The 16,908-nt window shown below is 37.6% G+C and overlaps 1 protein-coding gene across 2 annotated transcripts in view; it reads left to right on the plus strand.

The window, feature by feature from the left end:
* ANLN (anillin, actin binding protein) overlaps positions 1–16,908 on the plus strand; it is a 28,950-nt gene continuing 12,042 nt past the window's right edge. For both annotated transcript variants that reach the window (XM_057367733.1, XM_057367734.1), the window contains exons 1-19: positions 1–133; positions 4,244–4,397; positions 4,770–5,054; positions 5,467–5,813; positions 6,528–6,747; positions 7,660–7,853; positions 7,989–8,096; positions 8,565–8,685; positions 9,540–9,656; positions 10,168–10,394; positions 10,925–11,076; positions 11,401–11,548; positions 12,188–12,323; positions 12,650–12,832; positions 13,391–13,517; positions 14,329–14,377; positions 14,457–14,513; positions 15,932–15,970; positions 16,328–16,349. In XM_057367733.1, coding sequence (XP_057223716.1) covers positions 116–133; positions 4,244–4,397; positions 4,770–5,054; positions 5,467–5,813; positions 6,528–6,747; positions 7,660–7,853; positions 7,989–8,096; positions 8,565–8,685; positions 9,540–9,656; positions 10,168–10,394; positions 10,925–11,076; positions 11,401–11,548; positions 12,188–12,323; positions 12,650–12,832; positions 13,391–13,517; positions 14,329–14,377; positions 14,457–14,513; positions 15,932–15,970; positions 16,328–16,349 — 2,704 coding nt within the window. In that variant the 5' untranslated portion in view covers positions 1–115. The remainder of the gene's footprint in view (positions 134–4,243; positions 4,398–4,769; positions 5,055–5,466; positions 5,814–6,527; positions 6,748–7,659; positions 7,854–7,988; positions 8,097–8,564; positions 8,686–9,539; positions 9,657–10,167; positions 10,395–10,924; positions 11,077–11,400; positions 11,549–12,187; positions 12,324–12,649; positions 12,833–13,390; positions 13,518–14,328; positions 14,378–14,456; positions 14,514–15,931; positions 15,971–16,327; positions 16,350–16,908) is intronic.

Consider the following 16,908-nt stretch of genomic DNA (forward strand, 5'->3'; position numbering starts at 1 on the left):
CAGCGCGGCGGGCGCTGAATTCAAATCCCGGCAGCGGTTGGGGCGGAGGTGCGGCCGCGCTCGGGCGGCCTTGGAGAGCGGACCTTGCGCGGGCACCAGCACCAGCGACACGGCCATGGACCCCTTCACCGAGGTGAGGGCACGGCCTGGCCCGACCTCCGGCTCGTCAGCTGGGGAGGCGGCGAGTTGTCGGGGTCGGGGACCGCGGGGACACAGGGCGGGGAAGGAGCCGGCCGGGGTCCGAAAGGACGGGAAAGGAGCTGCTTCTTTCGCTGCGCTTTCGCGGTGGGATRGTTTCTCCTAGCCTGGCTTCTGGCTGAGCCCTGTCAGCGCCCTCGTCCCCTCTCGCGGGGGGATTTTCGGGCTTGCAGACCCTCTTTGCCTGCAGCGGGGACACTGCCTGCCCCCGGCCCGCCTTGCTCCCGCCGGTGCCTGCGCTCTGCGAGCCGCCCGGGCTCTGTCAGATCCTGGGGGAGAGAGCAGAGTACGGGTAATTAGAACAAGGGTTTGCGGAGGAGAGGCCCTTTCCCAAGCCGGGCTTTTGCCTTTCATGAGCATCTGGCAGATAAGATTTTCAGCGGGGACTGGAGGGACTCTGGGAGCAGATGGGAGCGCTGTTGTCACACTGTTCCTGCCATACCTAAAGGTCAGATCATAAGTCTGCCCAAAACKGAGACCTTCTGATAAAAAATGAGTCCTTTTTGCCACTATAGCCCCCTGCGATTGGTCACTTTCGTTGGCAGGCACAGTTCCTCTTTTTTAAAAGTAAAAAAAATAGCCTTCGGTTGTTAGGATGAATTTGGTGTGTGTGCGTGTSCTTAAGTTTTACAGAGGCAAAATTGTAGCAAAATGAGTGGAATTGATCAGCTTGAATCTGTATGAAGGTTGAAGGTTTCTTAAAGATGCTATGCTGTTCTCTGATTTCATGTCAGAGAYGTGAAGTTTTAGAGCTGTCTTGCGTCTGCTTTGAGAAATGTCGTAGTAAAAAGGGCCTTCAATCCACAGCGTAAATAAATTGAACTACTTAAAAAAATTCAAATCAGATACACTGATGAAATACTGCCTCCTCACCTTATAAACAATCTGTTTATCAAACTGGCATGCTTTAAATAATTGGAGTGCCCMAAAAAAGGTGACTACACAGATCTGATTTTAAAAAAATGAACATAAGGTGTTGATCTGAACAGATTTAAAAAATGCTTTATGCCAAGGCGGATCTACCCTACCTCCATGTAAGGTCTTGCTAAGTGTAAACATCTAAAACCTCCTTTCTTAACTGGTAGTAGGTGACACGATCCAACTTGTCTTGAATAAACTGAATAGTCCRGACTATTGAATCAAGTTTAAAGTGGTTTAGCATGCTGGGAGATATTCCAACCTCTACACRCCCTTCTTGTACATAGCTGATTTTGAAAAGCTATGACCAACTGTGAGGCCGCTCCCCAGAGTAAACTTCACCAAGTGTAAGCCAGTATTGCAGAGTGCATAAAAAGTCACCTTATCAAGAMTATTTCTGCTGTGAGGACATTCCACTGTTGTGTAAATTTCTGACTAATATTAGTGTCCTAGTATTGAAGYTTAGTAACTTCCCCTAAAGTTCTGTGAAAAGAAAGTATTTTGCTGCCTGTTTTTAAGTATTAATGTTCTGTGAATTGTGTTGCTATTTTTTTTTTTCTTTTAGTATAACCATACCTCAGTTGAACTGTTTTCAGATAATCTTTATCTACAAATTACCATGCTCTGTTACTTGCAGGGACCTGGTGAGGTAATGTCAGTGTTGATTATATAAAGTGGTGTAATTAATGCCTTAATTGCAAAGCATACTGTTAATTCAGTGTATGCTGATTGCTTTGCAGTAGCAAATTTTGTTTGTGTCTCAATGAAYRAAAACTCTCTGAATCACAGYCAAATTATYAATACAGATTGCACAGAGGAGATGRGGCAGTGGGTACTTTTTCAGGATCACAATGAACATAGTATTTGCGACTTTGTTTATAGCTGGTTTTGTAACACACCTTTCTTRCACAAAAGGGTTTGTTTGCTACTATAGAATGTTATAAACAGTCTAGGATGTTTTGTACGTTGAAGTAGTTTTTACCATTTATAGATGCGAGTACAGTTTCCTGGCATGGAGGATGAGCAAAGAGAAATAAGTGATGCAGTTGTTTGGGGAAAATTGGCAAATGAGAGGTTTGAAGTTAACTCTTCTTTCAGTTGCTCTATTTGCTCTATTCTGCTAATAAAGCAGGGTAGTTAAAACAAATTCCTGTAATCATATATGGGCCTGAGTATCTTCTCTAATGTGTACTTTAAAACATACTTTTGAAAAACTGAGGTTGTACATTAACATCTGAAGTAGGAAGGTTTTWTTCGTGATTTTTAAAAGGTGCTTTAGTAGCACAGTGATTCTGAGATTGACTTAGTAGCCCTCAGATTCCTTGATGAAAAAAAAAAAAAAAAGTAATGCTCTCAGGCACATGGTATGATTCTTGGGGCTGTTCTGTGAATGGCCAGGAGTTGGACTCCTAGTGGGTCCCTTCCAAATCTGGATATTSCAGGATTTTAGAATTCTATGATACTCTGAAACATTGCAATAGAATAGTGGGAGAATGTACTTGTTTAAAATACCCTATTGAAGAACTTGGAAAGTAAGCTTCAAATCGTGGAGTGGGGCGTACTCATTGTGTGTAATAGCACCGTTGGAATTACAGCAGTTACATGGAAAATTTGAGATACAAGGAGCCAATAGGAGCTGGAGCCTCTGAATAACAGAGGCGTGCATTCTTGGGAAGTGACATCTCATTTGTAACAACTGAAACTCTATTTTATTCAACTAACAAAACAAAAAGGAATGTGACTCTATTTGAATAGAACTGTAGGAATACTGTTGTGGAAGATATTTAATTTTGCGCAAGATGAGCTGTTAATTTAATAGCCTTTACAATTTTTTTCTGCATGGTTTTTATAGGTTCTTTATAGCTCTGTGTTTTGGAAATAAGGAAGCTTGACTTGTGGACAAAGTTAGCATGCAACCTGCATTGAAGGCACTTGTGGTGTTTAATGTGTTTTTTTCCAAATTCCTCCTTTTCTATGAAAGTTAACAAAGCTGAGATTTGCTTTCACAGAAAAACTGTTGAGATTGACATTCTATTTGTTCTGGGTTGCCCWACAATGGAACATTGTTTAAGACTTCAGCTTTAGACAGTTAAAAATGTGAAATGTGTATTTAATTGCTGTGCAACAGGACAGATAATGGCTGGCATAGTTCTCACAATAATTTATGTGCCACCAAACAAGTGCAGTTTATATGCTTCCCTTTAAAGGCCGTYAGTTCAATTGCACAATTTCTTGTCTCAAAGAACCTTAAAACCTAGATCAAAAGAGTAATTAAGTATCCTTTAGATGTGATCAAACTGAGTGATAATGACTTACAATTGCTATATTTAAAACAAACAAACCACAACCTAATTTAAACTTGAATACTGTAAGGAATCACTTTATATTTGTGTGGAACATTTACTAAAACAGCTATTTTGCATGGAATTTAATCAGAGTACTCACATTTCTAGTGGGTAGGGAATGAAGAAGGATGTTATGTAGCTCAATTGGTATCTCTTCATATGTTTTTCAGTATGGAGCTATCTTAATAAACAGGCTATTTGTCATGATACAGCTACTTACATGATCAATCTATTCTTAAAATTTAGGCTTGAGGCAAAGAAATTTCCCCTTTTGATTCTGAAAGTGTAATAGCAAATGTTTTTAAACATTGACATCCACAGTTTTATTTGTTGAACTTTCTTACAACCTCTTGACAATTGCTTAAATGCTATTTATTTTGTTTTGTTTAGAGGATTAGTGCCAGTCAGGTGACTTGACCAGATGCTTTAGCAATGTGTCAGAAGGCCCTACTAGCAAGACGTGACAGATCAAGACTGTCATGTGTTAAAAAAAAAACCAAAAAAAAAAAACCACCACATTTCTGACTACTTCAGACTGTATAGGAGCACCTCTTCCTTAATTTTATTATTGTTTGTGTCTCTTTAGCCTGATTTTCTTTCAAAGCCAAGCTAATTAGAGACAATAGATGATTTAATGAGTGAAGTTYGGAACCTACTGGCTTAATCCTGGTGTTGTGGATCTTAGTATACGTGCTATGCAGAATTACAACATCTTTTACTCTGAGCTGTTATTAGTTAACGCACTGCAATGTCTGGTAACACGTGACTTATTGACTACTCAGAAACTCCTGGAAAGAACCCGCGCCAGGCGAGAGAACCTGCAGAGRAAAATGGCAGAGAGGCCCAAGATGGGGGCGAGACCAGCAATGCAGACCAAGAGGGCCAGAGAGCCTTTGGCAGAAACTGGTAACCAGGCAYCTCTTCCCGGTGAAGAAGGTATTTTGAAACATCTTTAAAAAAGATTATCTTGTTACAAGTCCCACCTTTTTTTCTAAAGGAAAGTGAAAACACTGAACATTTATCTTAAACTGAACAGTGATGGATGCAGTTATCTGCACACTAGGACTAGCTCATGCTTAGCTTGATCTGAGAGCAGATGTGCCAAATCATTAGTTAGCTATTTAGAAATAACTGCATAATGCCAAAGAGAATGCCTTGTGCTTGATAGATTTGGGAAAGGCATTTTTTTTGTGGAAGCATATTGAAGTATTCATAAATCATGACTTTATATGCACTACCCTTCTGTATTGTCAAAAAATATTTTAGATTGTTTGAATACTAATTTGTTTGAATAYTCTGACCTGTCAGTAAAACCAGATACAAAGCCATCGCCATCAAAGAGGCTCTGCCCTGATGATACAGAGACTCAAGCTTCTTGTTCGGAGAATGTGCAGCCTGTTCCTTCAAGTTCCACAAGCCATGATACTCCTCAGATGACTTCAGAATCGCATGAAACTGCATCTAACAGCGCTTCATTKGTTCAGCCTCTTGAGAAAGTAAAACCAAACACCAAGTCAGAAACTCCTGCAGCCCTGTCAGTCAAAACACGTATGCAGAAGTTGGCAGAACAGCGGCGCTGCTGGGATAGTGAGGGTAYGTTTCACTTGCTAAGCACCATTGGTGTCTCTCAGAGCTTGCATTGATTATTATGGCTAGAAGAAGACAATTTTGTGTGTGTGAAGGTTGATGTTCTCATAAAGAATTCTAAGGCAACACTAGAGCAGGCCTAACATGTTGAAGCTGTTGTCTACAGCTTAATTTTAAACTTTTTTTCTCTTCTTGTCTGATGCCTTGCTCCTCACAGTAATGACATGAAATTAGTAAACTGCTTCATTAAAAACGTTTAATTTGCTTAGTCTGAATGCCTCCAGGGCTAATAGTTTGATTCTGTTAATGGCAGGATCATCTAATTGTTGATGAACTCAATATATAGTACAATGCAAAATATGCTAATATATCTCAATTTATTTTATTAGTAAAATTAATGTGTTTTGGTTTTTTCCAGATCCCTCTGAATGTGTTCCTCTGTCTCCTCTCCAGTCAAAAGATCTATCTGTTTCTCCACCTAAGCAGACATCTAATGCCCTGGCAAGTGGAACCCCTATTGGGAGAAGAGGCCGTTTAGCTAACCTTGCTGCTACAATTGGTTCCTGGGAAGATGACCTAAGTCATCCATCTGCAAAGCAAAACAATGCACAAGAACAGCCTGGCACTACTTGTTTATCCAAATTGTCCACTACAAGTGGAGCATCTGCTAGAATCAATAGTAGCAGTGTAAAGCAGGAAGCTGCATCCTGTTCTCAAAGGCTTGTTGAGGCTTCTATTGATAAACCAGCAAACTCAAAGAGAGCGGTGAGTGTCTGATTTAGTTGCTGATTAAAAATTGATTTGAGTATTGTAATRGGACAGACAAATGTTAGCACATAACTGTTTAATCTAAATTTAAAGATTTGGTGYGAGCAATCGCAGTATATTTGCAACTTCTGCATTGCCACAATCCCACATACCCTTTTKTTAATAGATCTGAAACAGCTTAGAATTCCTTTCGAGACTTAGAGAGTACTTATGTGTTTTGTCACAGTTCATGTCAAGGTCCTTGATTGCTGCTCTTGACCACAGAAGGGGGGCTTGTTAGGAAGCTACTGGGTTTCACTTTGTAACCTCATGTAGWTGATTGACTGAAATTGTAAATATTATTGGTGTATGAAGACTGGATCAGAATGATGAAATTAGTAGTACCAGACACCTATTGTTCAATTTATGCCACTTTTACAATGACAATATCTGCCATGTGCATTCCTGTTTAGGAAAATGTGGGAAAAATACCTGAAATAGCTGGCAAGAGTACCTGGAATCAAATGCTGAAACAATTTGAAATACTGGATTAAAAAAAAAATCTATTAAAAGGTTAACACTTGTTCTTGGTTTTTTCTTTTGTTGAAGGAATAGGTGTGTTGGGTGATAGTATGCTATGGAGAGTCCTTTTGTTCTTTTTCCTCCTGAGAGAATAAGAAGATAAGTCTCATCTCTTTTTTTTTTTTTTTTTCCCCTTTTTACCTTGTTAAGGACACAAACAATTTTTTAACACAGTCCTCAAGAGTCATTGTTCCCTGCTCTAAAGAATCTGAAATACAACTGCCAAAGGAGAATCCCTGCAGTCCTCAGAAAACTGAAGAGCGTACACAAACWGCAAAGTCAGCTTTGCCTCCACCAGTTCAGTCCAAAGCAGAGCCAGTCAAAGGAACACATGTGCAACTTGAACCTAAGGGTAAACCCACAACACCAGGTAGGCTGTTTTTTCAGCTTCAGTAAATATTCATTCAAATTAAGCCTATGTGTTGGGTGTTGAAAAATACATATGAGTTAAGAATTTAATGTACCCTACCAAATAATACCTATTTCTTTCTGTAACTTGAGTAAAATCCTGATGAGTGCTGTGATAATTATTGTAAATTGTACAGCTTCCATATTTTGTAGGGAATATTTTCTTGGACATGATTTTAGTAACTCCTAAGAGCAAACACAGCGTAACACGTTAACTGAAATTATTCAAAGTTTATTTCAAATGGTTGCATACTGTATGTATTAATTTGATATAATGTTAAGAGTCTGTGTATTTAGAAGAAATCAAAGCTTGGTGCTGCATAGGTGCTCTAACTTTGCAGTGTCTTTATTTTCAGTGGTAGTATTGATGCGAAAAAAAAAAGTGAACACCCCAAGTTTTAAATTCAACTGCTTATTGTGTCGGAAACSTGGCCTAACAGCTTGAACTCTTGAAATGATGAGCAGAAAAGCAAGTTTTAGATATGCTTACAGTAAAAGACAAGCACAATCAAGTAGGCTGGATACCAWACAACATATCCTTCTCATGTACTAGAATGCTTTTTTTTAGTGAAAGATACAGGTGTGGGGCTGGTTGTAGAGGAAATGTGGAAAAGGCAAACCAGTTAAAATAACCAGTYTGTATGTGGACTGTAGTAAGAGAGAGACATCTACTTGCTCTGAATTACTGCTTTATTAACTTCCGTGGTCCGTTATGATTTGCGCTTCAGGTTCAGTTTTAATAAAGTATAATGGAGTAAGAGCTGTAAAGGAGACAGCTTAATTGCTTCACTGGGAACCTTCATCAGGATACAAAATTGCCGGGATTTCTTTACTTTTGAGAGTTTCCTTCAAGGCAAAACAATTGCTTTTCTAGGGGGATCAGGAATTAAACCCTTCTTGGAACGCTTTGGGGAGCGCTGTCAAGAGCGTAGCACACGCAGCCCTGCTACGAATACTCCAGGGTGCAGAACACCCATTGTCACCCCAAATACAAGAACAATCCAGGAGAGGCTTCTCAAACAAAATGAAAATTCCTCTACTGCCAGTTTAGCACTTCAGCTTAAACAGGTATGACTTGTTACATTCACAGCTAGCTTGTATGCTTGGGGAAGGTTATAACTGTTCTGCACCTACCTGAGGAATCTGAAATGTTGTGACATYTTAAAGCTGTCAGCTTTTCCCCATTCCCCTTTGTTTGCTTAGGAACGTGAACGAGAACTTGCGTGCCTTCGTGGCCGATTTGATAGGGGCAATCTGTGGAGTGCAGAGAAAAGTGACAGCTCAAAGAGGAAGCTTCCAGAAGCTAAAATGGTAATGTGTTACCTCCATCAATCAAAATACAATATGAATTGCTTTAACATGTTCTGAACACACAAGGATAGGTGTAGAAATGTATATAAGAGATAAAAACCTATGCTTTGGGAATGCCTGGGCTGCACAAGATCACTTGTCAAGTAATTTGTATGATAAACAATTTATTAACRTTTTTTACCGCTTGTAGAACCAACTAAGACAAGTGATACTGCTTTGAGCCAATTGATTTATTTACTTTTTGATGATAAGTGTGGGAGTTTTATGTTCTATAACTGTGAAAGCAAAAGAGCTCCTCACACAAGCATTTAGTATTTACTACTTCAGCTAAATGTCATACATAAATAGGGTACTGGAGARACAACGTCTTTTTCCTAGCAGGTGTTGAAATGTGTTTCTTTCTGGTAGTTTTTTTTTAGTCACTTTCAATTTTACCTCCTGAATATATTATGTTTTTGCTCTTGCCAGGAAAGCCAATCTCAGGCTAGTCCAAAACGTCCTCCTAGTTCAGATGCCTCTGTTCTTGGATCAGCAGAAGACACACCAGCAGGGGACAGATCAGCAAAGTCTCCCAGTGTGGAGTCGTCAGGTGAGAACTGTCACAGTTTGCTTGTGACCAGTGCTGGGCAGGAGCACTGTGTTTGACACTGATGAGCAGACAAAGAGGCCTTTAGCACTGATGGGTGGAATTGAACCTCTCATTTAGTTACTGATTGTCTTATTTAAATCTTCTTKTATGATAGTAGTACTCTGCACTCCTATACTTGGAAGGATGGCAAGGCAAGACTGTCTTTTTGTTTTTCAACGGGTATACCTATGTTTCAATCTTTAATGGAGGTTAAGTGTAGGGAAGAGAATGAGAGYTGTCAGTTGCAGATTTAGTCTGTCCTGTATCCAAGTATCCAAATTTCCGCAAGAATCTAATGGGAGGGAACTCTTCCCGTGTCAGTATCCCTTTATGATATTAATTCTGGCTAGTAGGACACATGAAAATAATGTTGAGGTGCTCGTGATGTCCTATCTGGTGCTTGAATGCAAGAATTTTCAGCTCTGTGAAAAATATGTGACCTTAAAGACTCCTGATAGACTTTAGAAGCAAATATGCTGTCGAATGTGTTTGTAGAAAGTTTGGGTTTGGGTGCTTTGGTTTCTGAGTAGTGAGTTTTTTTGTTTCTTTTAAAATTTCCCCTTTTTGCTCAAGTGGCTGCACTCCGCTATGGTTTCAGCATTGTTYGTTGTGGTATCAGTTTTCTGATTATAGGACAGAAGCCTAGATGTACAGGTTGTGGAGGGTTTATATTCTAATACTTTTTTTTTGAGAAGTGGGTAATTGGAATATTTAATCTAGTGGGGCTTTTTTGTTAGTAAAACTTCTAAATATCAGTAACTAAAATAAAATTCAAAGGCTAGACATAATACTTCTCTTTTTTGTAAACCCCGTAGATACTTCAAAAAGTGAAGACAGTGATAAACCCAGTCTTCTGAAGATTGCTGAGTCAAAGAGCCCTGTAAAAGGTATGTCTGTCTCAAAACTTGAACAACTTGCTGAGAAACCAAAAGGTTTGTGTTCAGTAGATATATATTAATGCACTTGGCTCTCTGTTTCCACTTGTCTRGAACAATGTTAATAGCCTTCAAATCCAAAAAATGAATTCATCATCCATATGCTGATCCCCATATGTTTTGCAAGGAAGTTTATTTATGTAAAACAAATCAGGAAACTTATCACAACTCTTCTCTCTTGACAYTGAAGTCTTCAAAGAATATTAAAAAGCCAAAAAGTTTATTCAGAAAGGACAGGAACGACTGTTCTACTGCAGTTAAGTTTCAGGCATATTTGAACTAAAAGGTTGAAATCTAAGAGGTGCCTCTTTTCATTCCATTTCTGCATTGATTACATAGTATATGTAAAAACAAGATATTAAAATAACCATGGAAGTGTACTTTTAGGCTCTGTATGGCTCACTATAAGAAGTGCTATTTAATCAAGCTTGCCTGAAAACCAAAGAGAATTCACTTATGTTTAACAAGACTTGATGCTATTAATATATTTTCAAATGTCACCCTTCAGATGAAGTATAYGAAGGCAAAATGCATGTGGATGATGAGATGAATAGCTCAAAAGTGATAAATGAGATTTTTGAAATTCTTCAAGAGGATGGTCCAGACATAGAAAAGCTGAAGAAAGAAATGAGCATGAGCCTGGAAGGTGAAAGTGATGAGGATGAGCAGGAAGAGTCATTGAATATTTCATCGATGTCTCTGTTAACCCCTCTRGTGGAATCTGTTGGTTCAGAGGTAAGAATTCTTAGGAGGGTGGGGAAGGGCTGGTTTATCATGCAGATGTACAATTTGCTCGTGAGCTGTGATAATTTGTAGTATTAGGATATCTGGGCAAATAAAAAAGTTATGAATGATATTTTGCTAATGAAAGCATAATGAGGCAAAAGGTATTTTTTTACTAAAGTAGTGTAGCATATTGGATGCTCTGCTAAAAAAGTGGTCTTCTGCTAAACCAAACCTGTAACTAGTACTGGACTTATAGTGGCATACATGCATTCAATAGAGTGACTGCTGAGGARAAATCTGAAGAGAAGTAATTATGTAAGTGCACTGATTTGTAAACTAAGGGTGGCATCTCACWGAGTTCAATAACCCGTTAGTGTCCTTAAGATAAACAAACATACTTTATGTACATATTTTTAAAATATCACCTGTTAAATAGTGTTAAGAAAATTTACTATTTATATACAAAACAAGTAAAGGAGAGAGGAAACAGAATTACTATTTGAACAGACATCTGTAATATAATGTTTTCTTTTCCTCAGGCCTTTGGTTCTCCTTCTAAGTCAACTGGGGAAGGTAGCAGTATCAGTGATGTAAGTCTGAAGTCTGAGAAGTTCCAAAGGACTAGAGTTCCCAGGGCAGAATCCGGAGATAGTATTGGCTCTATGTCGGAAGATCGCAACCTTCCTTACAGGTAACAAACACAACCCTCCACTCTTGATTCTGTAAGTGTACACGTTAAGGCACTGGCTCTTTAACTCTTCCAGTGATGCATACTGACTAAATGACAAATGAAACTCAAACTACAAATTAATTTTTTTACAAGATCTCAGCCTTTATCAAAGTTGTATGGTCTTTTATGTTGCGTAAACTTAAAATCAGTTGATAGAATGCTTTCTTTAAAGCCATTTAGGCAAGTTGGAAAGCATCAATATATAATACATACCAATGTATATATTAAAAAAAAAAAAGCTTGGCACACCTGTGAAACATTCTGTGGGGTTTCCTTTTTTGAAAGTGTCGATGCGTACAGATCCCAAAGATTTAAGGAAACAGAACGTCCTTCAATAAAACAAATCATTGTTCGCAAAGAAGATGTTGCTTCCAAACTAGAAATGAAAAGAAATGGCCCATCTGATCAAGTCAATATCAAAAAGAAAATGCAGGTATCTAATATGCTTCTTAAAATCCTTTTTCTAATCTACCGTTTCCAAATTTAATTGCCGCAGTGAATGTCCAGGACATTAAAATACTGCTTAGAACTTAAAAATTAGTTTTTGTAGCATAAATATCTAATGGTAGGGAATGATAATGCATAATTTGAACAGCTAATGCTTCTCTTAACCTATAACATGGTCCTTTTAAGTCAGGAGAGAACAAGCCATTATTTTGAGGAGACAGACAATCTGCATCTTATTACTTCCTTTGAATTAGGCAGAATTTATAACTACATACTTTCAGTAGGTAATATTCTGGTCTTTACTAGTGCTTTGTTCATCTATATGGCTGAATTTCTGGTTAGCTGCTGCTTYCCCTGATGAAGGGAAGACTAGATGGGATATGGAACATACAATATTGGAGTCTTTCACTTCCCACCATAACTTTGAGATCAAAAAATTGCTCTGCAGTCTTCTTTTGCAGTTTACTATTACTTTGGCAAGGTTTTTGTAGTTTGTTGTCTAAAGGATCTGATTTTCTTCTGAAGCATTGCCCCCCAAAAATGCTCATCTTGAGACATTTTCTTGTTTGAGCGCAACACTAAATCTCTCATGTTGTTAATTATTTTTACTWCTGGTTTACTCTAGGAACTGAACAATGAGATCAACATGCAACAGACAGTGATTTATCAAGCCAGTCAAGCTCTGAACTGCTGTTTYGATGAGGAACATGGAAAAGGGTCACAAGAAGAAGCAGAAGCAGAGAGACTTCTTCTGTTTGCAAGTAGGYTTTTATACTCAAGTTGAATTCTTTGTAATGAACACTTTGACCTAATTCATAATTTCTTCCCCACACATTTGTTGTGCTATGCTGTGGCCATTTAGTGGTTTTTCACCTGAAAAACAGAAGAGGGTAGTATCTGTTCTGTCTCAGCTCCTTAAATAGGCAAGAGAACAGTTTTAGCATCTTTCTTGACCCTAATATTCTCATCATACTATAAAGTTATTAACATTTAAGTTGCATTTTACATAGTTATGGCAGAAAAAAATTGTTCAGTACCATTTTCTCTTCTGTACAACTAATTATAATTAATTATTTTCTTCATGCAGCTGAGAAGAGAACTGCTTTATTGGAAGAACTGAATAAACTGAAGAGTGAGGGACCACATAACAAAAGAAATAAAGCTGCTTCTACATCTGCTGAATTTGCTCCCTCCAGGGGATCTGTTTCCATTTCAGAAATGCGTCTACCTCTAAAAGCAGACTTTGTATGTGGTACAGTTCAAAAGCCAGGTAAAACTAGCAAACAAAAGCCTTATCTCATTTCTGCCCCTTCTTCATTTCCCCCAGCATATATTTCTGGTTCATTTTCCATTTTTTTTTTTTTTTTTTTTGTCTTTGGCTTCTGTGTTGATGTTCTCTGAAATCTGGAGGTAATGAAAATTTAGCTATTACATGCAGTTCATCTGCTTCTAAATAATTTTTCAATATTTCAGTGAAAGCTTATAGGTGGCTAAACTGGCAGACCTAAGGAGTAAAAAGAATTAAGATTATGTGCTGAATTTCACTTAAAGATCTTCCTTTCCTCTTTCACTCACTGGTTAGTGTAGGACTGCTCTGAGATGCCCTGACAGTAATACAGTGAATCCTGTGGAGACAATTTTACTAGTAGATACAGCATAAAGAAAATAGAATTGTTTTAAGAGTAAGTTTATAAGCAAGTCTTGACTGTAACTAAATGTTTTAAGTGGGGTGAAACAGAGATGTGTTTATTACCAATGCAGTACTTGGGGATTTTTTCACATACTTGGAGTCCTCCGGCTAACCAAACCATCTGATGTGTATTTACAGAAGCAGGAAATTACTACTATGTAATAATACTGAGATCTGGAGCAGAAAACATGGTTGCAACTCCATTAGCAAGTACTGCCAGTTCCTTGAATGGAGATGCTCTTACTTTTACGACGACATTTACTATGTAAGTGTAAAGAAAMTCTTATTTGTACCAGTTTTAACTGTCTTATTTGAACCACTCTGATGGTGGAGSATGCATAAAAATGTTGAAAGTCACAGTTATAAGAGTATCATATTCTGCAAAAAAGTGTGCTGAAGTTTTGTGGTATAGCTATTTCCTTCTTCAAAAAATAGCTGCAAGGCACTTCTCTCAGAAGRGCAACCTAGACTTATTCTACCATCCATCATCTATTTTATCTCTTGATTTTTTTTTACCTTTTGTTCTTTTATGCAACACCTGCAATGACAGATGGATTGCTGTGCCTGAGATGTGTTTTTCTCTTTTGAAGCATCTAACATTTTATATAGCTATTTGGTTTTGGTATATGGAAAAATAGTGCTCTTACAACTGTAACTTCAACTCTCACATGTCAACTMAAAAAGTATTGTGAGTTCAAATAGCTGTTTGTTAGGAAGTCTTCAAAATAAATAAACACTCTTTTCAAAGTTCAGTTGAACTGGAATTTTCACTTAAAGCTATTTACTCAAAAAACCGAATCTGTTTCTAGAAGCATGTGCCAGCAGTGTGCTGAAGGGTGCAATCTGAGAAATGATAGATGCACTTTATCTGCCCSTTGTCCTCCCCTCCCCTTTTCTTTGAGTTCTGGGAAATGTTTTAAAATAGTAATGCACAAAGATGATCTTGCTCCTTGGACCGTTACAAGGAGCAAAAGGAAGGAAGAAGTAAAGAGTAACTTAAACCAACCAAAACGAGCAAACAAACCCCCCAAAATCCTGCCACATACCAAAACTTGTTTTTTCTTCTTCCTTTTTAGGCATGATGTATCAAATGACTTTGAAATAAATATAGAAGTYTACAGTTGGGTATGTACCAATTCCTGTCAAGAGGAGATGTAAGGGAGAATGATGCGCTGTACTTTCTAAATACCTTCTTGCCTTACAGGTGCAGAGAAAAGAAGTTACAAGCACTGATAAAAGGAAAAAGACAAATAAATCTAAGGTAAATGAAACCTGAAAATCRGTATGTTGTGTTTCAACAGAAGGTGCACTAGAAGAACTGACTAATAGTCTCAGACAATCTGTTACTTACTTTTGTTCCCTTCTTGGAACATCTGCAATGACAGATGGATTATGGAGACCTGCAGCAATTAGTAGATTGAACCTGGAGCACTTGCTTGAGTCTGAAATATATTGGAGGAGAAGGAGAAGTCGTACTAGTTCTTCAAAATGCTAGGCTTTGCACGCCTTTATTTATTAGGTGTGGGGCTTCTGATAGGGATTTATTGCCCTTTTTCTGCACTTCATTTAAATTACGCCAGTCAATATGCCCTACCCTAGAGTTTGATTTGTCTTAAAGGTTTTATTGACCAACTGAAAACTCTTCTTACTCCCCAGTGTTAAGTAAAAGGACTAGATACTTACTTTTTAAAGCAAACATTGCTTTAATAAGGGTGCACSCTTATCAAGTGTTTGTACTTTGTTAAGGGTGTGTAACCCTAAACAAGCCAGTGGCTATCCGACTTTGGTTTGGGGGATTTGTGGTGGTTTGTTTGTTTTGSGGACAAGGTGTATTTTTCCTCTTTTCATTCTAATAGCTAGAACACACAGTGAATTAATGACTTTTGTCAAGGAGGAAATCAGACCTAGATGTCTGTCACCCAGTAAAAACAAGAAACTTGCGTGTCTTTCAAAACAGTTGGAATGAGTACTTAAATCCCATCTCTGCAAGCAAAAACAGGAAATATCTTTATTCTTTGATCTGGCACAGTGAAAGTYTCTCCCAGTGAAAGCTCCCACCTAATAGCTAATAAGTTTCAAGTCCAGGGTTTACTTCTCTCCTATGCTGTAGTTTGAAGGAACTTTTACTTGAAAATGAATGAATGGTTTTGTGACACTAAGTAAGTTGCTGATATGAGGTTATGGGCTTGCTAATGGCATCCTATATCTGCTTTTAGACAAGCTTTTTAGACTTGTCTTTCAGCTCCAAGAAGAGATGAGTACGTAATTCAAAATCATGTTTAATGTAGTCCCACTTAAACTTGGAGATTTTAATTTAAAAATAAAATATAACAGTAGCACATAGAACAGCTCTGTACCTTTTGTTAGCTCTTGCATTTAGTAAACAAATGTAACTTTGAAACCTCATTACATGAGGTCAAAAGGCCTAAGATTGTTTTTTTCAAATATGTTACTCATCCCAAGTTAATGCATGCTTTAACTTTTCTGCAGTAAATACTCCTTTGATCTGTAACATTTCTTTCACTAAGATGTCCAGTCAAAACCCAAGACCTATTCATTACAACAAGTACCCATTCAAAATTTATTTAGATAAGACTTCATAGTTTCACTGTCTAATTTTCATGCTAATGTGGTGGACAAATTCAGTAGCAAATGCATTTATCTTKTATTCTTTTATAGGTTATTACTCCAAAGAGATTATTAACATCTATTACCTCGGTAAGTATGAATGTAATATTAGAAACAAGATCTGGTTATAGCCCCTTCCAAGGCCTTATTCTCACACAGATTAAGGCTGTGCCCATAATAGATTTTTTTCTGTCCCTTATGTAAGACTATAAATTGTCCAGTTTTCTGCCAAATTTTTCAATCATCTGCTCAAGAAACAGCTCTGTTCCATATGTAATGCTGGAAATATGCAGTTACTACACATTTATTTCGACTTCTCATTTTTTTTCCATTTGACTGTGTTTTTAAAAGTACTTCAAATCTAGTTTCTTTCTACTCTAGCTTTGTCTTCTGTAGAGACTGTCAGAATTACTTTTYCACTAAGCTTTTATTTCTCTCTCTTTCTAGAAAAGCAACCTACTTACTCCAGGTAAGTAAAGTCTAAGCATCTTATTCCAGGATGARTAATCTACACTTGCTGTGTAAAACAAGCAAAAAACTTACTATGTCAAAACTAGTGTATCAATAATTAATAATAGTAACAGGTGACCATTTGTGAGTAATAAACACCAAATTTTCCAGCCTAGAAACTGGCCTTGWGTTTATATTGAAGTTACCATTATGTTTAATGGAAGATATCTTTACAAAATCGAAACTAATATYTGGTATCAGATACCCATGGTTTACATTTTTTTCCCTGAAAGTGTGAATTCAAACTAATTTAACGACTTTTAAATTAGAGAACTAGAGTCTGAGGTCAAAGTAATACAGAATAATTTGAAAATACAGRCTGATCCTGAAGTATTTCTTGTGTGTACTGTTTCATATATACATATATGAAAAGATGTATAAACTTGTTTATATATTTCTGACTCTTGACAGGGAAGAACAGCATCTCTGAGTGTTTATCTAAGTATATARAAATGTTATACACTTCTCTGACTAAAGTATGAGATACCTGAGCTAGCTTTAGCAGAAATTGCAGCAAT

This window comes from Malurus melanocephalus, unplaced genomic scaffold (assembly GCF_030028575.1).
Source record: "Malurus melanocephalus ecotype Western Australia unplaced genomic scaffold, MMel_1.1 scaffold_83, whole genome shotgun sequence".
Taxonomy (NCBI): domain Eukaryota; kingdom Metazoa; phylum Chordata; class Aves; order Passeriformes; family Maluridae; genus Malurus; species Malurus melanocephalus.